The following is a 25908-nucleotide window of genomic DNA, read 5'->3' as shown; positions in this document are numbered from 1 at the left end:
AGGTATGGATGAAGCGAGCACTGAAAAGTAAGAAGGGGATGCTGAAAACGGTGTCAGAGGGAAAAATGTCGGGTAAACGAGGGAGAGGAAGGAAAAGAATAGAATTTAGAGATAGAATGAAAGGGAGTACGCCCTACTAGGGATTGAAGAAGTAATTCTAAATAGCAAATAAAAATTAATTGTCTGAAGCAGTTGTTCAGTAGCAAAGGCTAAGGATTAAAGAAGGGATATCACTTCCGCGGGTAAGGAGAAGGAAAGTTGAATGCTATGTGTAAGATAAAGTCTCGCATTAAAATTCTTAATTACCCTGACCAGCGAAGTTTTTACAGCTGCCATCCTGCATAAATTTCTTAATGTTACTTTTCCAACCTCAATCAGGATATTCGGTTAATCATCCCGAATCATACCATTCTTTTTTTGAACATTAATGCATCAATTGCAATTAATCATATATTTTCACAAATTAGCAGTTCAACGAGGCATCATTTCCAAAGAAACAATTCACCTCTTGAAATTTCGGATGTAAAACTTGTAAATATTTAGGCAGCTGCAGATTTGCAAGTAACAATAAATCATCATTTTTATATGTCAGCTAATAGGCTTGGCTATAAAAAGTTTTCGCCTCTCTCTTTATGACCTCAGCGTGGAAAGTAGGTATATATTTAACAATCACGGTAGAATTCCAAGCGAAAATTTCCATCACGTAGCAGATCAAAACGGATAAGGGCCGTGGTAACTTTTAGCTCAGGATTGCATCAACTATCTTAATGTCTCCACCTTGATATCTTAGCAATATATCCCACCCAGCAAAATAAAAAGTAATCTCTTAACCAAAGCTTTTTTAAAAATTCCACCTCTGGCCAGCATCAGTGCTGAGAAATTTCTGCCTTTCCAAAACACTTCACCATGCGTCTGCTTCACGTATTCAGCTAGCCTTAAGGCGTTTATTTGTAAACCTCTAAATTTACGTGTTGCTTATTACAAGTGCTTTTTTCTGAGGTAACTCTGGATAAATGTAAACTAGACCTCTTACCTCATCACCTAGTTCCAGTGGGTAATTCAATTTCAATGATCAGCCAGTCTTTTTTCTGAAGGTAATCCCACCAACAGACAATAGCCTCCAGGGCATCTAAATCTCCAAAATAGGTTTCGTATCAATGATATTTTTAAATTGCGTGAGAAGCAATATATATTGTTATAATTATTTTTATGTTTTACATTAAATTTTCTTCTGTTTCCACGAGTTTATTTTCATCTATAGAGTACGGGTTCTCACTTAAGTGGTTCTTTACTGCTCTGATGCATCGAGAAGTTTCCTCGTGATGTGGGATATTGGAATTATTATGGTCTTTTGCAGTTTGATGTATGTATTTGTATGCCAATGCGGAAACGTAGCCGGTCAGGAAAGAAGCATGCACAAGATGTATAAAAGAACATAAATATTTTATTTTTGGGTTTATTTGCTATTATTGAGTTACATAGTTTTGGGTTAATTTATTGAGTGGAAGTTACTGTTGCAATATGCAAGATACTATTTATTTGATATTTAATTTATCTATTGAAGTTTTATGGAAATTATTATTATTTCATACTTTTCCTCATTTATAACAGCAAATGAAACTTTTATTTATGTAAAGGCTGTAGGACCCTAAGGGTCTACGAAAATGAGTGCTTATTATTATTAATAATTGGTCTTTGACAATGAGCGTTTATTGCTATTGACATTATTATGAGCATTATTATTACTACAATTGGCAACAATAAAAAATAAGTGATCGATCCCATTATAAATAATATGTAATAAGGGCTCTGAATTTCATTCTGTTGGAAAATACTTCAAGCAGTTGATCTCAGGTCTCAGGGAAGTACTGTATCCCTTCAACCATTTTTATTTTAAACATTTCCAATCCTGAACGGCATCGACGTAGAACATTCTCCACCTTTCCCAACCATTCCTTCTCGTGCCTGCTTCGTGTCTAAACTCAACGTGCACCACTTAGAAAGTTGAGGTGAAAGGCATTCCTCTCGCACACACACAATCACTTCGCAACCTGCCAAAAACTCTTTGAAAAAAATAAAATGAAAAGAGTAAGAACCAACATTTTCGCGGAGACGTATCGGTCGGTAAACAAAAAAAAAACACCTTCCCGCCTCGTCAATATCCTGCGGACGCGCGGAGCAAACAAAGCACTACAGTATTCTCCGAACCCAAACGCCCGATTGAATAAAGCAGGCGCGGTAGGAGACGGACGTGTTTGGAGTTGATTGAGCGAGGAAGACTTCAGGGCAGAAGTTTCCGGAGAATAACCAAAGGAAGAGGATACATTTAACATGCACGGATAGTGTATCAGGCGATTCTGCATGGGGCACAGATCACATCCATGTTGCAATTGAGAGATTACTGAATCCACTTGGTAGGTGTAGCAATAGCATGACTTTCACACAACCAAACCTTACCGGTGTATACGTATCAAGGCAAAAAAAAATGTTAAAAACCACGGTAAACTTCTCTTATGAAAACTGAACGGGATAATAATATACACCATTACTTCGCGAGGTGACAAGAAGAACTACTTCCTTCCTTCATTCATTGGCGGCAGCACAATACATAAAACAAAATACTCGCTGAACGCCAAGACATTTGAGTGACTAACAAAAAAGCATTGAGCTACGAGTAATCTAATAGTTCTTGACCAAAAATCATTACAAAAATTCAGAAGATTGAAGGGAAATAAATATTGACCGAACAGAAACTTCCAAAACCAGCAATTCACTGGAAAGTGTAAAATAAGGTAATGTCAAAGTTACCACCCACTGTTCATGAGTTGGTGACGTCATCAAAGATGCAGCTCATTCGTCCGGAGAGAACCTTGACTTGGGGAATGAATTGTTTGCAAGAGTTTAAACAACAATGAACCACACGAGAACAACAATGACCCACACGAGGGCAATAATGAACAAACACGAAACCAAGAATGACTGAACCACAAATAAGGCCGAGAAGTAGCGAAGAAGCAGCGTCGAGCTCCGTACGACGGTTGTGACGTCATCAACTTATCAGGGTAAAGCTTGAGGTGGTCGATTTTTTGCCGCGAATAGTTGGCGAAGGAAGCGACAAAACGAGAAAGGGAATAAACCGCCTCTTTTCATTTTTCATGGATGGACAGGAGGAACAACGACGCGCCTGACATGGTAAGTGAGGAGAGGCAGCTTTTGAATGAGATATGGAGAAGACGAAAAGGTATCTAGTGCTTAGCGGGTAGTGGATGCTAAAAACGGTATTAGAGGGTAAAATGCTGGATGAGCGAGGGAGAGGAAGGAAAAGAGAAGGATTTTTAGATGGAATGAAGGGAGGTAGGCCTTACTGTGAATTAGAGAGGGAAGTGCATGAAGGAAGGTGAGGCGGTTACATCGCTTCTGAAATACTCCATGGAAACCTATTCTATTCGGTAGGAAACTCTGATAATAATAATAATGGTTAAGGTCGTCAATATTTCGCCGCGAATAGTTCGAGACAGGCGACGTAGGCCGTGTAATAGGCGACAGATCGAGAAAGGGCTCCTTTTATTTTTCAACCCAGTGGCGTAACTATGGGGGGATGAGGGGGATAGATTCCCCCCAAAGCCTCAGAGAAATAAATATAATATTCAAAACTATTGTCTAGTTTTGAATTACAGTAAATTTTAACTTAACCTATTAATGAAACCCAAATTTTAAGTTCTAAAATTATGTACAATGTATTTGCAGGTATGTCGTTTTTCCAAAATTTTCACAGAAGGGGGGTGGGGGTGATGGGTGGGAGGTCGCTCTTCCCCATCCCCTCTCATCTTACCCCCCAAAGCATTTTCCTAGTTACGCTACTGCTTTTCAACCACTAGACACAATTTGAAATAATATAAGCAAAACCGGTGAACGAGCCCATTGAGGGGAGTGGGGGCGTTGAAAATTCCTTCTTCGATCTTCCCCCTGGGGCTAGGTCACCGGTCGCGTCGCCCTCTGTCGGGATCGCGTCTGACCTTTACGCGGCGTGACATTTGAGCGCGAGAATGCGTAAGCGCACACACTGGGTGTCGAAGTGTGACACACGCGAGTGAATGTATATTTCCGTACGCACGTGGGTGGATGAGTGGCCAATCAGGTAGGCGGAGAGGAAGGCGCTAGTTCGCTGGGTGGCGTGGAGGGGATAAAACGCGGGGCGCGGAAGAGGGAGTATTACGCGGATATTTTCGGATCATCCTGGCCGTCCCACCTTCAAAAATTGAATTTCCCCCTTCCCAGCGAAGCCTGTTTAATGTGCTGCCTTGATGAGGATGAATTTCTCTGAAGGTCACAGCCAGGGCCGGATTATCCGGGCCGGACAGTGTTGTCATGGCAAAATTAGCGATGCTGCAACGCACTTTCCCTAACTCATTTTACGAAACGGTTCCCCCTTAGATTACCTGAGACATCCAGTTTTATTTCAGTGGTCATTTTTTTACTAATTTAATCTTTCGGTCGTTGTAATTGAAAGTATTTTTTCACGAGCATAAATATGATTTACATATTTACCCCACCACTCAATACCCAGATCCTACGAAGAATTAATATCTTTTTTTTTGTATGAAGATTTTCACAGCTTCTTTTATCAATGTTGGTGGTTGCTTTCAGGAAATTCTGCGTAGGTAACATTATTTACTCGAAGTTTCACTCCTCTTACTGGGAGCGTTTTCAAGAGAATGGGAGGGAAACTGCTCTCGCCCAAGAATTAATATCATTTGAGCATAATTAAAGTTTTCTTCCAGCTAAGATAATTTACCATGTATTGTTTCACGAGCAAGCCCATATTAGAACTCTGTCTTCGGTTCATAATAAGGCCAACTAAACGGTGTCTTCAACACTTAAAATTATTAGCAAATAGTAGAGGATGATCATTCAAAACAACATAGATTATTCCAAAATACAAAAACTGGAGATATCAACATGCACAAAATAAAGATATTTCCTTCGGCGATTCTTCAGCATTCAGACCTCTTTTTCTCGGGAAAGGAACTCAAGAAAGTATCATCTCTCGGAAATGAAGGTATTTTCCGCGAAATGAAATAACTTTGAGAATCTTAAGAGGCCATCAAAAATGCCGAATAGCCACTTCAAAAACAATGTTTCGAAAATAAAAATGTGAAATTGAATATGAACACTAAAATACACAATCACCATAAATGTATCGAATTCCAGCATTGAAATCTATCCTTGAATTCTGGGATCAATGTCTGTGAGCAGATTACTGTATAAAAAGTGCACGGTCTCAACCCACTTCGAGAAATCCTTTATACGGATAATCTTCTTTCATCACTCTCGAAATGGGTCGGCAAAACACATTATACATTTTTTTCCTTTCCAACTCGCATAAAAATAAAGTCGGGATAAAAAATGCATGCTCCCAATTGACATATTTCATCAGAGGAATTATCGTAATATGTGCTCCTTTTTATGGCCACTTTAGAAGGAACTACGTATAAGCTTGTAAAATTCGCGTCGTTCCATTGATCCGCGCTGAAATTTTAACGTCCTTTCCAGCAAAAGCGGATGACGCTGCTTTTATGACCTAAGTGGACGATTTTTTACCCCAAGCGCAGATAGCGATTATACCTGAAGCGAAAGCATCGCTGCAGTGGCTATAGATTTGATGATGTCATGACCAAGCTCCAAAAGTATCCTAGATTTTTACAGCTCACTTCATTTAATCTAGCGTTATATATTCGTCTCCTCCCCAGGAACATTAATAGTATTATATATTGTTATTCGTGTCCTTCATACTATAACTACCACTATTATTATTATAAAAATTGTTACAAGTAGGCTATTTACCAGGTAGTAACAGTTTACTGATGAAAATATATCACCAGAATAAAAATAAATCATTCAAATCTAAAATTGAACATTAACATTGAACTTAGTTTTCCAAAATAATTCTTTGCACATGTTTAGTTTTTATATTAGAAACTTTACTTCTTCAATCCACGAATGCTCATCCAATAAGACATAAATGATCATTATTTATTATTTCATTGAGTAAAATATCACATTTATTTGCCCATTTGATAAGATGGATCTGCTCGAAACACAGGAACTAGAGAAAACGTGAAAAAGCAGCAAATATTGTGTGCTACCAGCCATATCCCTCCCTTACGCGTAAATAGCACAACCGAGTTGCCCACTGACGCAAATCCAACCATGCCAATAACATCTGAGGTTTACAACTAATACTCGAAAAAATATTGAGACTTCCGTAAAGATAGTAATCGGTAGCACGGTCGAATCATATCTTCTTTCGTGGAGGAAAATATATAGGTAGTTTTATGCAAAGACTGAATAAAACTCCTCAAACTTTATCTCAAATTTAGAAGAATCAACTCCCGCACACGTTCCATTGCAAATTTCTAAAGTATTTTGAAAGTATTTCATTCGCACTTAGTGGAATACAAGCTCACCATTGCAAGCGAAATACTTTCGGATTTCGTACATACCTCTAAAGTCGGAAACTTGATTACCAGCAAATAGGGAGATGAGTATAAAATAGGCATGGCGGACGGCTAGGATTATGGTTCTCAAATATAATCACTGCGATACTAGCTAACCATATGTTGTACCCACACAATTCAAAGCCTTGGAAAGTTCAACAGCATTCAATGGAAGTATCTTGATCTTCATAAATTGTGTCGAATTGACAAAATTTTTTATTCATACGACTGGCTAGAAAAAATACGATCTATCATGCCATTATAGGAGGGTATTCTATCATTTTTCGTCTATAGAAGTAAAAAAATTTATCTAAAAGAGAAAAATCGAGTATTTCCATTCCAGTCTTTGCCTTTCTTCCTGTTTGAGTGAATGCAAACACTTGGCCTTTACGGCTCCATTGACCAAACGATTTCCGTTCCTTAAAAACCAATAGAAGTTGCACATAAAACCAACGATAGTGAGAGGAAATAAAAAATACAGCTAAAACGAAACGTTGGAGAGGGTAGTGGTCGCTAGAGGCAGTAAAAAGAGTCCCATCAAGGTCCCGTGACGTCACCGCTCAATTGAAATTACCCTTAATGCAGCTAAAGGATTCGCGTTTAATTCTGCGGGCGAGCGATTATTTACCACTCCCCGGGTATAAAAGCAGCAGCAGCTAAAAAGCCCTTTCTTTGAAATACGACCCTGGACGGTGACAAATGAGGGGGAAGGGAGGAGGAGGGTTGGGTGAATTAGAAAAGAAACTTTTTTTTATCCTGCACTCGAGTGGAAACATTAACGGAATGTGGAAAACGAGTGAGTGATGCATCTCCCCCATGTTGCCGTGTCCCGCCCCCATCTTGGTAATTCAGACGCGGAGGGTGCGTCATTGAAATTCTCCGCCGCGGTGAAGTCCGTGGCGCTAGCTTCGACGGTAGAAGGTTGCAGCAAACGCACAATGGGCTGAAAGAGTTGGCCGAAAATAGTGAACATATACCCCAATAGGATACCTATTTTTTTATTCCCCAAACCGAAAGATTATTACTCCTGGAGTACGTATTTCACCCTTTTAGATTTTTAAATGTCGATATCTATTTTTAGCGATGAAATGAAAAGTGAAAATTTTCAAGCGCCCGAAAACGCGACGGATAAGTATGAATGCTGGGAAAAGCCCGAGTGACGTCATTCTGATTCCGGCAGCAGCTGTATGAGGCAACCTTGGAGCGAGGCTATGAGCGCCGCTACGATGCATGCTGCTAGCAGGGAGCAGAGTACCCTGCTAACGAGTAGCGCTTGGCTTAAATAAGGAATCTTAATGCCCTGTCAAACGAAGGAAACTTTCCGACTATAGGCAGTTCTAATAAGTTATTAGTATTACATATTTCCCTGAGCTCTGTGCCACATGCATGCATTGGTAATCTCTGAGGTTGTAAAACTCCTGACTACTCGTATAGCATCTAGGTCCCTGTGACGACAGGTAGATGTTTCCCTGGCTTTTTTTTATTTCCCTGAGGCTTTAAGGGGGTATCTAGCCCCTTATCCCCCTCATAGTAACGCCACTACGGAGGAGGCAGAAGGAAAGGTTGGAGGGAATACTTAGCGGGGAGGGATGCCGAAAACAGTTTTCAAGCGAAGGATGTTAGGTAAGCGAGGGAAAGGAAGAGATTAGCATTTTTAGATGGAATGAACGGTAATTGTCCCTTATTATGAATCGAGGGGGGAAACTCCAATGAGGAACTTGCATGGGTCGTAGATTGCTCTAAAAACTATTTTGATTAAGTCAAATGGATACATTAGCTCGCAAAAATACCTTCAGTTTCTCCATTCAACATCAAAAGAATTTAAAAAATTGCATTTAAAATCGAGAAAAATTTCTCTGAGCCGACCACTGCGCGAAGACACCCGAGCATTGCCGAGGCCAGGCGTGACGTCATAGGTGCCTAAACAACCGTAGGGAGTAGGGAAATACGCTGAGCGCATGGTGTAAAATTTGTTTTGAGGGAGTATTTAGCCGCTCATCGTCACTTTATTTTGTTCTGTTATTCTTGGGCAAGTTTTCCTATTGCTATTGTGCCTAGATTATTACTTGGGATATTAATAATGCGGCATCGGGATGATGAAGTACAAGCGTTTCACTTCGTATGTTTTAGTGATCAGAAAAATGGATGATAACGTTGCCACTCGTTCGAATAGTACACCTGAAATTCATCTACATTTACATAATACCCTGCAAGCCGCCTAAAAGGCGTGTGGCATTGGGTGTTAGGACACTAGCCTTTTTTTAGGACAATAAAAATTGATGCCACGACCCTCATGGAATTTGTTAAGACAAATTATTGCTATACGTCGGCGGCAAATCGAGTTGTAAAAAAACTTGTAATACTGGAGGATAACGATCGTAAGCTGTGCTGTTGACATTAGAGTAAGCTGTGCTGTTGAATTTGGCAACGCCGAATTAACGGAGAAGATAGTCCTATCCGTCGTACGGTACGAATTCACAGCAAAACAGTCTGCGCACAATCCACATGTGAGATCGCGAATCGGTTCCGCTGCCAACACACACACAAGCCATAACCTATTTCAATAATATAGGTAAATCCATAAACAATATACTAGCATACACCATAAAAATATAGTGGGAAATAGGCAAATACTCTTACCAAAAACTGGATGTCACTGTCACATTCTTATATTCATCACGTACAACTTACAATAACAGAACTCGTTATGATGAAAACAACTATTTATTCACTGATTTAAACCCTTAAATTAGCTCACACAAGTGACACAGGTGACTTTTCTCACTTCTATTCGTTGAAATAATGGAATAACAAACTTCACTCACAGTTTTTATTTCAATAGCGTGATCGTGAAATGTCATATCTACGGTGAACAACGGAGATTAGCACGCCACTGACAATTTTTACACTACTGTTAGACATTTATCGATAGCGTAATAGCACTTTTTACAATTCAATCACGATGGAACACTGATAACTCTTGGCCGATATTTTTCAACCTTGTCAAACTTTGTGCATTACAACCACTGACACTGTGATTATTAGCAGTAGCTTAACGGGAGATGTCACGTTGAAAATAACACAATTTAGGCACAAAAATGTTCCTAGATGTCTCCAATCAGCGAGCAAAAGTTGCATTGACTGGAATTCACCCCATAATACAAGCACAGACAGTCCTAAACGACGAATTCTCCGGTACCTACGAATAAACGGATGAAGTTATTGTATATAAAAGCTAAGTGGACATTAGTAAAAATCAAAATCGTTCGAATTACATACTTAAATGAATGATATGCCGTCGATAACATCAACTTACAATTAACGTATCCCCCTTCCAATGGCCGTGGCTCAGACTCCTATAACGATGTTATTTAGGTATTATCAAATTTTTGGTTTAACTGCTCCAGTTTTATATTTTATGCCCTTACTCAGATATTAATATTATAAATAATGCAAAATACGAGGGCTTCCAAGCCTCTATCGTCGGATATTTATCTTTAAATATAAAATAATCAACACGCCTAACAAACGAAGCTCTCACAACTGCTGGCAACTATTACAAACAATCACAACAATAGCTTCGCGTGATGTTTGGGCACCTTTGACGTCATCGAGGCTTCGTCGGCAGTGGCTTTGGGGGTGAGGGAGTTTTTCCCGCGCTTTAAAATTCGTTATATTTATCATTAAATATCTCGCGAAGGAAAACTCAGATTTACATGCGGTTTTCTTTGTTGTATTCAGAAAGTAATTTTCTGTCCGCCTATGAAATAAAAAAAATCATGCAAGTTCCCCATTTGGGAAGGAAGACTGGCCGGGATGATCGACAAAATGTTTCATGTAAGCCAATGACCAATAGAATACCCTTTTCCACCCACCGTAGCCATTTGACTGCATCCTACTATTCTGTGTACATAAGGCTCTTGAAGAAAACCCGCACTCCTTTTGACAGTCGAATTGTCACGAATATGTTGTTAAAGATTAATAGTCAGTCATAATTATAACTTCTTTCTTCGTGAAATCGGATCGCTCTTGTCGGTTGTGACGAGAGTGACGACTATTCTTAACCTTTTTAAATGGGCGGTGGGTGACAATACATCAATCAGACTGGGAAATTCCTCTATTGTAGCAGTGGCGGATCTATGGTGTAGTAAGGGGGCAATAGCCCTCCCCCCCCCCACTTGGGTATCCAATTTACACTAGATAGAATGGCAATTTCCTTCGTGCCCCCACTACTGCTGGGAGATTACCCCCACTCAGGCCCCCCATGTCCCTATTCTGTATCCGGCGCTGTATTGTAGTATTTGTGTGAACCCCCTTACATCTCTCTGCTATGGTTATACCAACGCCCGCAGGACTCCACCGTCGAACTCGTTTTTCGAGAATCTAAGGAGTGGAAGGAGGAGGCACCCATCTCGGCCGTGTTTACCGCTGGTCAAGGTCTTTTTCCTGCTTACTCTTCCGGCGGCATAATGGCTCCAACAATCTCTTCCTCGAATGTCAAGGCCTCCGGAGACTCTCCCATACACTTGGGCGCACTGCATACCAGTTCAACATCTCCGTATGGGTGTCGACAATCCACCCGCAAATATTACACTTCGCGATAGATTCCATCACGAATATTACAAAATAGGATAATCAAGTCTGCCTCAGAATGTGTTGTCATTTAAATGGTTAACAAAAGTCGCCACTCGCGTCGCTGACAGACAAAGTGATCCCAGTCTCAAGGGGAAATAAGGCATTTATTAAAGAATTCTTCCGATTAAGGCAGGTTTCCATGGAGTACTAAAGACGAATTCTGGGAGCCTGCGTATGTATCAAGCACTTCACTCTTCAATTCATAATAAGACCCTTTCATTCTACCAAAAAATCCGATACTCTTCCTTCCTCCCTCGTTTACCAAACATTCTATACTCTAACATTGTTTTCAACATCCCCTTCCCGCTAAGCACTCGCTTCATCCACACCATCTGTCTCTTTCGTATCTCATTAAGAAGCTGCCTCTCCTCACCCACCAAGACCAGCACTTGAAATTAGATATAATTAAGGGAAATAACTGAAATTTATAAACATGGTGATGTGATCTATCAACTTCATAAATTTTCAATGCCATTCCCCGTAATTACAAACATTCTCAGGAATTTTTTTGGAAAAAAAAATTGATCGTATTACACTCACTACTGCATCGCGGCCGTTTTTGTAAACCGATTAAAATGCTAACGAAGTTGCAAAAGAAATCAGCCTTCTAAAGGATGGAATTAGGCCTCCTCATTGCATTTTCTTTGCCGTTAATGTTACACTTTGTAATCCATTCCATAATCCATCCTCCAGTCGGCCATATAATGTGTCGTCGACCACCGTGCAGTCCAACTAGTTCACTAAAGTCTCCGCACGCGTCGTTTACAAACACATCGATCCGAATTTCTCTTATATGAGAGTGATAATTAGTGTAGCTGAAATTTATGTTCGAGATGACGGAATCTATCAAATTCATAATTATTCAAAGTTTTTTCTCTTAATTTAAAACGATTAATTGTCGTTTGAGTACATTCATTTGTTGATCACATTGCGCCAAGTGCTGTATCATAGACAATTATATGATTTATAGTACGCTATTGTTTCTTCTTGTTGAATAAGATGAATCGTAAATCATAGGTCAAGTCGCCATTAAAATTATGCATCGTAAAACATCGTGTGTATCCTTTTGGTGCCTATAAAATAATATTAACTGCAAGTATTGGAAATATACATATCGTCGTGCACTCATCACCTCTGAATAGACGGAATTTTCCGAATACACGGAACGAAGTGTCATTTGTCCCAACGCAATCAATAAAAACTACAAAATGAGCAGCAGAGTAGAGCACCATTAATATAATTTTAACCTTTTCACTCCTATCACCCCTACCGAACGGTTGTACTGGAACTATCGGAGGCAGCTTTACCGCTTCAATATATCATATTCAGTGATACCTTCGAACAAAAATCTTAAAACATGCATAAACCTAAATTTACCTCGAAAAAAAAAACTTCTACTTAGTTCCATTCGTCATCACAATTTTGTAACCGCAGTTTCCATTTTGTAGAAACAAATAAGGCAAAGTTTTTTTTTTAATTGGGACAGCTATAATTTCGGAGAGAGTCAAAAATGGAGAAACATCAAAAAAAGTTTTTCCCGCAGAATTTCGAATCTTTCGAGAAAAATAAAAATAAAACGACACATTTCAAAGCCGGCTAATAAAATTGGATACCTTACAGCCCACATTTAGTACTGACCGACGAAAAAAGAAAGCTTTGGAGACACATGACCCAGTGAAACGCCGACCACAAGGAAAAAAAATATCACATCTGCGTTCCGGTTTGGACCAAAAGGGAGCTATTATGCAATTCGGACTCCAACAAAGCCTACCCGCCTCATTCAAGTTTACATAAGACGTCTTCGGGAGGGACATGGGGAAACGCGGAAAGAAACTTGCTCACGTGAGTATGTCACCAGGGAGTAAAGTAAAGGACATTTTCTGGTCTTCAAAAAGAAAGCTCCAGAAAAAGATTTGATAATTCTAGAGAAAAATATCATTTGTATAAAAATATATTTTCATGAAAGAATGGTACGGTTTTGAGCATGGTTTTAATTTAAACAGGTATACTTGCAGATTATTTTTTTTGTGTTTATCGAATTTTTACTCTGAAACAGTTATTACTTAATTACAGTAAATAAATTGCAGTTTACCTTTAAGGTCGAGTACCTGCGCCCTCAGTTTCTCGACAAATGTCCAAATGATAATCAATTGATGTCCAAACATAAGTCAACATTTCTTCATTAATGGTTGTCATTGCTTCATTAATCCTGTTCATGAAGTGGTTAAGGTCGTGAATGTTTAGTCTATAAAGAACGCTTCTGGTGAACCCCCAGAGAATAAAAGATCTTGAAATTTCCCTACCATCTTACTATGAATTACTAAAACCGCACCATTGTTTTAAGATAATATTGTATATGCACTTTATTCTTCAGGTGAGTAAGGGCAAATGAAACCGTTGAAGAAAGTGATTAAGGCAAGAGTCTTAGTTAAACGTAGAAGAGAAAGGATGATAATTGGATTAATCTTGCTGACCCATGAAATGAATCCGCATAAGGAGAAACAAGTAATCAGTTGGAAACGATTGGATTATAACGCACGTTAACTATTTGCCAGGTAAACCAACAGTTAGGAATGGAAAAAATGGGGATTGAGCTTCTACGGCCTCAAAGGGTTAAAGAAGAAAAGGAATTTCTCAAATGGCCGTATAATTCTCCCTGCTCGTCCACCTTGCAAGTCGAAAAATTTTGCTGCGTTGGTGTGCGGGAAGGGGGAGAAATTCCCCGCAGGGACCAAACACCAGCCTCTCAACCGGAAAGCCCAAAACAACACACACACTCACACAATCACTCACTCAAACATACACAACAAGATCCCTTGTGGGGGCTGTAGGGACCTCCACTTAAGGATTCTTGCTCCACTCTTGGTCCCTGCGGGGAATTTCTCCCCCTTCCCGCACACCAACGCAGAAAAATTTTTCGACTTGCAAGGTGGACGAGCAGGGAGAATTATACGGCCATTTGAGAAATTCCTTTTCTTCTTTAACAACAGTTAGGAGGTTCTACCTGGACTACGCAATTAAAAATAAATACGCTGTGCAATTTTTTCGTCAAGTAAAGAGGGTAATATACCTAAATATATAACGATCTATCCGTCGCAAACTGTGCCAGTTTCTTCAGACCATGAGTTGACCTTTTCTAAAACATGGCTTGCAAAATAATCCCAGTTCTTCCCTAGGCATCATTAAATATTTCCATTTCCAAATTCAATTGCCAGTGAGTAAACTTGGCGGAATCGTAAATACATTCTCTTCTCTTTGACAGAGAGGCAAGCACGATGACGGAAGCCAATAAATCAAGTTCGGAAGCATTTGAAATGTGGTGCTAAAGTTGAAGGAAGAAATAGAAATAGATCGACCGATAGAATAATGAGGAAGTGCTAAGAAGAGTGGAAGAAGGTCTTCAATAGATCCTAAGAAGAATGCAGAATATGTTAAGTGGCCATATAGTTAGGAATGACGATCTGATGAAGACAAATGTCTTTGGAAAAGAGGATAGCAAGAACAGATCAAGAAAACCTCAGATAAAATACAAAGAACGGTTACTTAATAAAGGATGTGATGGAGAAGAAGAAATACACTTGTAAGATTGAAACGACTGGCCCATAAAAGGACAAAATGGTACGTGAGATAAATCGCAGAATTCTGATGTGCGTTGACGACCATAAATTCAATAAAATTTAAGGTTACCTCGGTTCTACAATCAGATGTGTATCTAACTCCGAACGAGAGGCATGGCAGGAAGGTTCCAATAAGAAAATAAATGAAAGAGAGACGCAATTTCGCACTGGTCAACTTCACATCAAGTACGCGGCGGTCATTTACTATCCAGGGCAGAAAAATTTAATCGGTGAACTAAATGCATACAATACATTAAAATCAGTAAAGGATCGTAAATTAAGTGCTACAGGCCAACTCTATTATAACATTTCTCTTTAATCGCCTATTACTTACTTCTTAACAATTAGATATAATGGTGTTGGTGATAATAACAATGGAAAATAATGATTTTAGCTATGATATTTAATTGGTTGATGAGCTTAAAATGCTGTGAAATTTGCGTTGAATGATGGACATTTATGAACAAAACTTCTCATCTTTCTATCAGCCGCTTTTAAATATACACTGAGGTAATGAAATATACACAACGAACACGTCTATCAGGTGTTGCTAATTATATAAGATGTGTCAACACCTCTTCTTCACGGTCGTTCGTGAATGAAAGAATGAGGGCACACGTTTAGCATCAAGGTATTTTTATGTGTTGCAGGAGTGTTGCAAAGATATACTTCATGGATTGGGTTGGGAACTCTCAGAAACCCAATGGCTCCGCGCCAGGCTTACGTTCCTTGAGCATCTGAGAATAGTGTTCTATAAGTCCTATTATACAGGGTACACTATTATGGAACCACGGTGTATTTTCAGATCCGATAGAAATGATAAGACAAAAATTTCCCAATGTTTAGGTGTAGGAAAAGTTGTTGCCAACGGGCAATAAGGAATGATTAGAAAAATTAGGCTGTAAGAAGAAAATGCATGCCTAAATATACAATAACACTCTTTATCAAGTTAACGGCTTGTACCCTAACTACTCTCGCTGCACTATCATTTCGGTCGGTCTTAAAAGTGGTATGTAGATACAGATGAGATACGAGAAAATTTTAGCCTTCCTCGATTCTAAAATATATATAAACGTGCTCTCCCCCGAGAGGGACGATCGATCGAAAGGGTAGCGCTAATGGGGCACACCGTATCACGCGATTAGAGTGAGGTGAGCAAATTGGTCTGGAAGCATTCCTTCACACCGATGGGGATGTAATCTGATGTGATTCCTCCAAAAACCTCAATGAAGATTCATACTGCAGCATATCATTTTCAGTTACTCTAACTTATTCCTAGGAGGCATTCGAGATGTGGGTGTGGAGAAGAATAGAGAAAGTGAGGTGGACGGAGTGGAGATAAGACGAAGTGCTCGTAATGGTGGGTGAGGAGAGACAGTTTCTAGATGAGATACGGAGGTGATAGAAGGCATGGATGGAGAGAGTACTCAGCGGGGAGGGGATTTTGAAAACGGTGTAACGAGGTAGAATGTTGTGTTCACGAGGGAGGGGAAGGAAGAGAATAGGATTTTTTTAGATAGAATAAAAGGGAGTGGACCTCATTATGAATTGACGAGGAAAGTACGTGAACTGCCAGATTAATTCTTAAATACTTCATGAAAACCACCTTCATCGCTAGAATACTTTAGTAATCCAGTCCGATTTACATGAAATTGTCCTGACTTTATCTAATAGCAAAGCAGTCGTTTAAAAAATTAATTTGAAAAATTGTAGCACGCAGTAGAAGAAAATGTAGAAGCAGGAGTGGCAGAAATTCAATCTAGTGGCATATAGTGACCTGCTTCGGTGGCAGCGGGGTTTAGACCTAGTCGGGCAACCCAATGGCGGGGGTTAGAGTCCCGCCTGGGAGGACCACCTCCAAGGTGATTATCACCTTGGACCACCTCTATTCAAAGCATGGGTGTTTGTGCCCCATACCCTGAATTGGTTAAACCTCAATTTAAAGGACGCTATGTTCCTGTTTTCTAAGGAAGGAGGACGAGAGAAGACTGGACGCATGGGAGATGTGGGTGTGGCGAAGAATGGAGAAGGTGAAGTGGATGGAGAGGAGGAGGAACGACGAAGTGCCGGACGTGGTGAGTGAGGAGAGGCAGCTTTACGATGAGATGCGAAGGAGACAGAAGGTATGGATGGAGCGATTACTTAGCGGGAAGGGGATGCTGAAAACAGTGTTCGAGGGTAGAGTTTTGGGTAAACGAGGGAAAGGAAGGAAAAGAAAAGTATTTTTAAGTAGAATGACAGGGAGTAGGTCTCTTTAGGATCTTTACCCATCCTTTTCCCCTATTTTGGCGTCCGTTTTAAAATTCATCCCTTCCTCCGTTAGGTAACTAGGTAACAATAGTAATATAAATACATAATAATTTACGCCTGAAGATGATGACTGCTCATTGAAACCCGGGTCGCGTTGTATAAAAAAGTAGCGGTATAAGTAAAAAAGAATTGTCCAAGGAACCTTAGAGAACCAGTCCCTTCCATCACTTTTCGAGACATAAGGCAGTTTTATACGGGGCACGTAAGTACTTGCGCAATCTGGCGTGTGTACGAAGGCGCAGTCAAAATTTCGTCGAGTAAAGCGGTGAATTGCTGGAAGACAAGCGAGAATGCGTGGATGCGAGATGACAAAATTGCCCGTGTCCTAACTTCGTTCGTAAATTCGATCAATTCTACCCGATAAAGTGAAATTAATACAGTTTTGACCTACGAAATTCCGTGCCCCGAGTAAAACGGCATTTACGCCTTGCAAGAAGGCGGAGTGCCCCCTTACAATGACGAAGCGGCCTCAAACCCGCAGGGCAGCAACAGGTGACGCCACTTAAAATAAGCCTCTCTCTTCGATGGCTAACAGATACGTGCGCCGACTGAATTCCGCTAATCCTGAAGAGGCGTCTTGCTATTTTCAGAGTCCCATTCACAACCCACTTCATCGATGCATAAAATAAATGTACCTTGATGCTATACATGAGTCCTCATTCTTTTCTTCACGGACGACCGTAAAGAAGAGGTGTTGACATATGTTACATAGTTAGCGACACCTGATAGACTTCTTCGCTGTATTTCTTTGCCTCAGTGTATATTTAAATAGCTCATAAACGCCCAGCATTCAACGAAAATTTCACAGCATTTCAAGCTCGTCAAACAATTACACATCGTATCCACAATTATTATTTTTTTATTGTTATTATCATTTACACCATTATCTCTAATTGATAAGAAATAAGCTATAAGCGATTTAATAGAAATATAATAGAGTTTTACTAAATTTCCCAGAAATTTAAAGTGTAATAGAAAATTATTAGAAATAATTATAAACTTCATTTATCTCGACATTTGATTTAAAAAATGCCAGACCTCTTTCTTGAGTGATGGTAAATAATTTTGGAGGAAAAAAATTAAACAACTTTGCCGTTCCAAATCTCATTCTTGACTACACAAGGAGACATTCAAGGACCCTAAAGGCAAGTCACAATAAAGAAGTTAGTGCTACAGTTTCTCCTTGAAGAATGATGACGAATCCAAGTACATTCATAAGTGAAGATTGTGTGAATACGATACGGACAAATCAACACAACAAGCCTGTCGGCAATAACTTTCGTAAATGGAAACTTGGTTTGTTCAACTTTACATTAATTCACCTAGCTAGAAAAGTGAACTAGTTATAACACTATTATTAAAATAAGACATTTTAATATTTCCACTGAGTTTTATTATTACACAACGCGTTTCATCGTTACAAACAACATTATCAAGTGTTGATGATCAAGATAATGTTGTTTGTAACGACGAAACGCGTTATGTAAAAACAAAACTCAGAGGAAATATTGCAATGTCTTATTTTAATAATATTAAGAACTTCCACCATTTCGTGCCCAACATCATACAAGATAGTTATAACATGCCCAACATAAATAAAAACATATTCCACCTTAACGACGACTTAATTACCGTCTTCTTTTAATACAAATTTAAACAGTTACGGAAACAAACACACCGCACTATTACATCAACTTCAAATGAGAACCTAATCTTTCGTAAGCACTTCAACTTTGTCGTTCACAGCCAACGGTTTTCTAATTTATTTTTCCATCCACGCCTTACAAATCTCCGGCGAGAAAACATTAATTCCGCGACTCTATGCTCATTGTTTTCAAACCTAAAGCTATGAGTTAATGTAACTGCAAGCTAAAAGTGAAATTAAGAACTTCGTAAGCCATAAATCACTAAGGGCAGAAACAAAGATTTTTACTTTCAAAATGCTCGCTGTGTATTAAAACCAAGGCCGAGAGGTAAGCTCCTAAATCACCACTTTTGTAGGCTCGTGATTTGCGAACCTCATGATACCCTGGAAAAGTAATAAAACTGTGAGGGTGAAAAATGCGAATACTATAACCTTCATGGCGTAGAGTTCATTATGTTAATAATCTGCTTAATACGTGGAAAATCATCTACAGTGGAATAATCGCAAACTGTGGTCTAACTTGAGAGCACTATACGGCATTGATATTAAAAGATAAAGACAATAAAGTGACCTAGCAATAACAAAACTTGGCTACTTAGCTAAAAAATTGCATGTAATGAAGAATAATGTACCAAATCATAAGATAAACACTTGATTTCAAGTGTTTAAAAAAAGAAACAGAAACACGAGAAAATTTTAAAATTCAGTTTCTGAAAATTCGATGCGATTTAACTGTTGAAATAGTTTAATGCAATTTTATTGGCTTTAAAACAAATCCACGGCTCCTCGAATAGATTTCGTCCGAAGAAAATTAAAACAAACAATGCAGGAATAATTTAAAGGAATATTGGCAATAAACAATTACACAAGTATAAAAGCAGTGAACTTTGAAGAGAATTCGTAGACTATTTACATTTCATTGCACGGCACAATCATTAAATTCTTAACAGTAATGAAATCAATGTAAAGAACTGTGTGGGATGAAGTTCAAGCATAAGTTTCACAAAGTTGTTACATGGATTTTCGAATTGGAAAGGGCAAACCAAGTTCAATTTGCTACACTTCGAAAAAAAACACAGGCTACAGCAACCGCATAATTGATGGTACTAAAAACAAATATAGAAGGTATACGAGGCAAGGCACTATGCAGTATGGAAATCAATGAAAATATTTTTGTGGCTTTTAATGCAATCATACGCTCTCTGGAATGATTTTATGTAAGTAAGATGTTTAAGTAAGAAATATTTTATGTAAGAAATATGTAAGTAATTTCATTGAGAGGGTATCACTCTATTTGATTACAAAGAATTCTTTAAAAAAATCACTGTGACTTTTTCCAGCAAGTTGGGAACTGCACTAAAAATAACGTACAAGTAGGCAAAGAAAACGAAAAGATGGTCGACTATTTCAAATCCGTCACGTTAAATTCCATAAAGATTATCTCATCAAGAAAAGCAAACGGTAGCACATACTCGGTCAAAATACTGAGGACGAAAACTTGTCAAGTCACGGGTTTACGTCACTGTGAGAACTGCCAACTCGCTGATTCGCTCAAATATATTTGCATTCCTGAATAATCTCAGAGGTAAGCACGACATGAATGTGGACGAACTTGATTAAAAGGGAATGGTTATTTGGAATCTGGTTAAATAAGAGGCGAAGCGAAATTAATGCTGCTCAATGGAAAGCGGAAGGAAGCATGTCTCAGCATCGGTGAATATGGGATGAAGTTTTTTCTAAATACTAAACATGTGCATAAGACGGAGGCTTTTCGGTATTCACACAATGATGACTATTTCCCCTATTACCAGCAAAAATAGAAAACCGTGGTATTTTTTTTTACATTTAAGAAATTCGAGCACGGAATACCTCATCAAAGATTTCCGTTCAAATGAACAACATAAATACTTAGAACGACGGTTAAATACTATATTGGTTATAAATAAATATTTATCACAATTATTTAGCAGCATTTTTCATTCTAAGCAATTCTCTTGGGCCGTCTCCAATTTGGGAATTCAGACAGGAAAAACATTATTTACCTGGTGCCAAACATCACCAGGACTCAATAGCAGCTTTGACTTCAATTAAAACATTCATTCTAAATAACTCAATATATAAATATAATAATACTAAAAAAACCACAGTTACCATTTGAAGTTTTATTTTTACCATTATTCTGAGGTACTAAGGACATTATTCTTGTTTTTTGTGAACGGTGGCGGCGGGTTAAGTCCTCACCTACCAAACAAGAAGTCGCGGGTTCGAGTCCCGCCAGGGTAAGTTTCCCCATGGTTGATTGGTATGTGCAGTTGTCGAATTTGTTGAATACCCCGATATAAAATGGCCTATGAGAGCTGTATGCGGTGGTTTGGGAATAAAATTTAAAAAAGCAACAAATGTATTCTAAAATATATATATATCAACATTTTTCATTAGTTTAGACTAGAATCGCCAAACAAATTTGGAAGTTTAAATACAATTTGCAGAGAATACAGTAGGGGAAGCCTTACTTTTTTGACCATCAATCAAAGAGAAACAAATAAAAACGCAAGTTTTCAGATTTTCATGAAAATAATATACCGTTCGTGAGTAGGACCAACCTTAATATTATGTTGACTTTTACTTTGAGTAACGATGAAAAGTAAGCGTAAAGAATGGGAGAATAAGGGAGGACTTCTTTTTGTGACAATTGGTCGATGGGAGCAATTAGAAAAGTATGTTTCCAGATTTTCATGACATGGCATACGCTTCCTGAGACGGACCAACCTAATATTGTAGTGACTCATCGGTTAAGTTATGAGTAAAAGTTAGCATAACTAACAATGGTCACTCACGTACCAGGGAATATTCGAAGCAACAGCGGCACCGCGGTCATCGGCTGAGGAGGCGCCGTTAGACTCTTGCTCCGTCTCGCGGGCTTCTGAGGTGGTCCTTTCTTCACGCCATCCCCTTCTTCCACAGACACATCATCCGACTTGGGCTCACTCGCCACACCATTGCACCGAACGGTAATCGAACCACGCGAATCGGCTTCAACTACCGTCACACCTTCCTTGGGCTCGAAGAGGGCCAAATCCAGGCCTTCGAGATCAGATTCACACGTATCCGAGAAAGGTTCGAACTCCACGCCCTCGACCACCGCGTCCTCTTCGTCTTCATAGTCTTCCGCTGGTGTCACTACATCGTTTTGCGCAGAAGAACAACCTTCTAGAGAACCCTCCCCAGGGGACCAGGATGATGCCGAAGTTGAGGCCCTTCCTGACCCGGAAGGATCATAGTCTTCGCCGTTGACGACTCGATCCGTCCCAGAAGGCAACCAAAGTCCTACATAATCCGTATCGGCACCACGCCTACCTTCCAGTATGGATGTACCATCTACGACGGCACTGCAGTCCCTAATGGTCCTCCTCTCAGGAACTTTAGGTTGTTGATTCCGATAGCTCCCCTCGCTGCGGGAGGTTTTCCTGCTGGAGGTCGAATCACTCCCAGCGGTTCCCTTGGGGAGCCTTGCGGTACAACCATTCTCTTCATTTCGCTGGTCGTCCATCTCTTCCGACTTAGGCGGCGGTTCCGGTACCACCGTCTGGAATCGAACTCCAGAGTCGGCCCTGTACACTTTCCTTCCCCTCTGCCTCCAGCTGGAGCCTTTGGAGACTTCTTCAGCATCATCCCCTCCAGGTCCGCCACCTCTGGGTTCAACTTTGACCACCCTTTCCTCGTAAGAGGGCTCTTCCCCCTGTGAGGAGTCCATCGCGATTCCGTAATTATTCTACCAGAGTCCAAGTTCCCCTACACGTAAAGAACAATCCAACGCGCTTATCTCAGCTGAAAAGCACATGGAGTCCATATATAAGATTGGAACAACCGGTAATCCTACCTCGCCCGAAAGCTCAACGACCTTCTTCAATTTTGTTCACATTTCTCCGGGAAAAGCCGATGGACTCCCACCGCAAGGTGCTGGATAGGACAAGGAATAGATAAAAAAAACAGAACACGTTGCGTAACAGCTGGGGCTTTCGGAGGACAAGTCTTCCTAAGCGACACTCCCAAACTTTATAATGTCCTTTCCCACAGGTGTGATGTTTTCAACCGCCGTCGTTAGGTGACGGTGCCGGTTTCCTTAGATCACTTTCCATTTTCCGAAGGGAAGAAAATGTCACCAAAAGGAAAATCGATCAAGCTTTCCACAACCGTTAACACTGTAACCCTACTTGTGCGATAGCGGTGAATCACCTTGTCAAAGGGCACCAAATAAATTTCAACACCACAATCTCCCTGATCTCGTGGTTGGACGACAATTCCTATGACAAAAAGTCAAATTTTGAATTTTAAGTGGAAGACTACAGCCTTTGAGCATCAGTTGATATATCTATGATATTATAAGGAATTAGATTTTTGTCAACTTCAGTCCACCTTAATGTGGTATCAATTGATCTTCCTTTGCACCTGAAAAATGTCCTAATTAGATTTCTAAATGTGCAAGAGACAGCCTTTGGTTATCGTTCGTTAGTTGAAGTCTATAGCCTTGGATCATCAGCTGAGATAGCTATTATATACTTAGATATTAGGTTTTTATCAACTTTAGTCCACCTCATTGTGCTACCAACTGATATTCCTTTGCACTTGAAAATTTTACAAACTAGATTTTTAATATGCAAGAGTTTATCTTAGGTTATCTTTCGCAATACCATATTCAGGAGAATGTGAGTTCCTTCAGTTTGAGATCCCCTTTATGATGCCAAATAACAACGAACGATGTTGAAGGATATCTTCGATTGATCGCGAAATGTTCCATTGACTTCCTAGATTCAGCGTAAGGTTACCGACCTTACGGCGATGAACACTATGGAGGATAATTAGAAAAGGCACGCGCGCTCCGCACGCAAAACGGATGCACTAGAAAACACGCGCACGGGCGAGCCTTCCGATCACGTCCTGCTGCTTCGCAGTCCCTTTCGCAGAACCTACATACGCGATCGAGGTCCGGCGACACAACCGGGACAAAGCACCGGAGGTTTGACCTCTTCCATTTGAACCATCGCTCGAGGGACCACGCACCATTCGAAGGCTAAGCCGGACGAAGCGAGACGTAAAAATCTTTTCCAGCGCGGGTTAGCCTCGATGCAACAAGTGCCATGCACTCGACGCTCCTCACTGGAGATGACACAAGTCATAAGATGACGATATATAGGGAACACCGTGGGGGGATGAGAATGTGTACACGAAATAAAACCTTTTTCCTGAAATTAATTCTTTAGTACCTCCGCAAATGCAGCACAAATCCCAAGGGTTACAAAACGAAGCCAAATATTTTCACAGCAATGTAAAACTTTCCTAAAAACATCCGTAACAATACCTCAAAATGCTAAACAATTCCGCAATAATGCCAAAGAATTCTATAGCCAAATTCAAGTCTATTGTTGATGTTTATTCCTCTCCACAGGTTAGTAACTTAAACAATGAAAACACGAGTATTAACAATACAGAAACTTTTCAACAATCAATGGAATAGTTTTGCAAGTTGTATCCCAAAGCAAACACCGAAATTACTGTGGAAACTAAATAATATTTTGTATGCTAATCGGATTTTCAAAGAATATTAATAAGCTGTGTGAAAAATTATTTCCACGGATTAATCCCAGGCTGTTTTGTTTTGAGTTTCCGTTCACGCAGTATTTTGTGATTTTGCATTTCTAACCAAGCTCTATTACCCAAGCAAGCCAGTACTATTTATCATACTTTTCCCAGTTTGCTTCTCAATTTCATTCGAGGAAGCAATAAGACCGAAAGGATTCGTTACCGGACAATATAGTCGTAAAAAAGTACTGCATAGAAGGATAAAATTGAAGATAAACTTGGGTCACTAGTTTAAAAATAATCTGAATGAAAGAAAGCTTGAACTTTCAAGACCCCACATTCTTTCAGTTACTTTGAATCGGGTCCTTGCTTAATGTATTGCATTTTAGCATGACTGTTCCATTTGGAATCAACCTTAACCTTAGTTAACCACCTCCTTGATGTTCTGAGAAAACAGTTGCGTCAATGCATCGTCTTCGTCGGCCGCGAAGTTCTTTATCGATCAATTGAAAGTGTCACGTGGCTGTCGCTTCAACAATCACTTTAAAAAAGAACAATATCACAGTGGTGAGTGAATCAAAAGCACTATGCACAGTCCTTCCCGCCGGCACTCACGTCGTCAAGGGAATCGATTTATTCATTTGTTTATTTTTTTGAGAGAGAGAAACGACTTCCGCAAGGCGAAAAGCTTTCTCGCGAAGGGGTTGGGTTAGGAAAACGGAAGAGGCGGGGTTCGCCAGCCGAGTCGTGAGTCGCAGGGAAACCGATTACGAAAGGGAGAAAAAACGAAACAAGGAATGACCGCTCTAGATCCGATACGGGCGTATTCTACTCCTTCCGTCCACGGTGACCGTCAATGCGCGCGAACTTAGACACACCAAAAAACAAGCGAAGGAAGGCGGGCGAGTGTTTCCATCGGGGAAACCTTTTTTCAATCGACAAGGTGAGATTCGAGAATCATTCTTCCATATCCAAGGACGTCGAACTTGGAGAATACCACTCTAAAGCAAAGTAAGACAACACTCAGGACGATGATATTCGATCCCCTTAACGATAGCTAGGGAAATCGTCACTATAAAAAAGCACTCAGAGACTTCAGATATCACGTCCCTACAGGCACAAATCAAAGTAAGCTGATACTTGTGTAGCCAATCTTCTGAATATTTTCACCGACACCTATAACCCCACTAGAAATAAAATTCACAGCTTCAAGTGCTCAATGGAGGGTGCAGTGTCCTGATCTAGCGATACTGTGGACCGTAAGTATACCAGCCCAGTAACACCCAATCAACACACAAGCATAATTTGTTTCACGGATATATTCCACTGAAGGTACAGGCTTGGTGAAACCGTAGAGGAAATAATCACAGTAAAGAAACAGTGCTTTTCCGACTACATCCACGCAATACGGTCCAGTAAAGCTTTAGGGCTATCCACTAGTGGGAATGGTAAGAGCACAACTTATTACAAGCGTTCTACGAAACGGTAACAATCGAAGTATCCTTGCGGGCACAACGGCGGAGGACACGAAGAATTTCAAACGTTGTCGATGGAAACACAAAAACAAATCACTCTCAGAAAGCACACGAGAATTTTTCAAGGAGCATTATCCAATGCTAGTGGT

General features: G+C 39.9%; 1 protein-coding gene across 2 annotated transcripts in view; it reads right to left on the bottom strand.

The window, feature by feature from the left end:
- Nucleotides 1-24201, bottom strand: part of LOC124169455 (ras GTPase-activating protein raskol) — a 548145-nt gene extending 523944 nt beyond the window's left edge. For both annotated transcript variants that reach the window (XM_046548067.1, XM_046548068.1), the window contains exon 1: nucleotides 21546-24201. In XM_046548067.1, the coding sequence (XP_046404023.1) occupies nucleotides 21546-22458 (913 nt within the window). In that variant the 5' untranslated portion in view covers nucleotides 22459-24201. The remainder of the gene's footprint in view (nucleotides 1-21545) is intronic.
- Between the last annotated feature and the right edge of the window lie 1707 nt (nucleotides 24202-25908).

Source organism: Ischnura elegans, chromosome 12 (genome assembly GCF_921293095.1).
Source record: "Ischnura elegans chromosome 12, ioIscEleg1.1, whole genome shotgun sequence".
NCBI classification, from domain to species: Eukaryota; Metazoa; Arthropoda; class Insecta; order Odonata; family Coenagrionidae; genus Ischnura; species Ischnura elegans.
The sequence above is the reverse complement of the archived record's forward strand: the minus strand, read 5'-3'. Positions and strand labels throughout refer to the sequence as shown.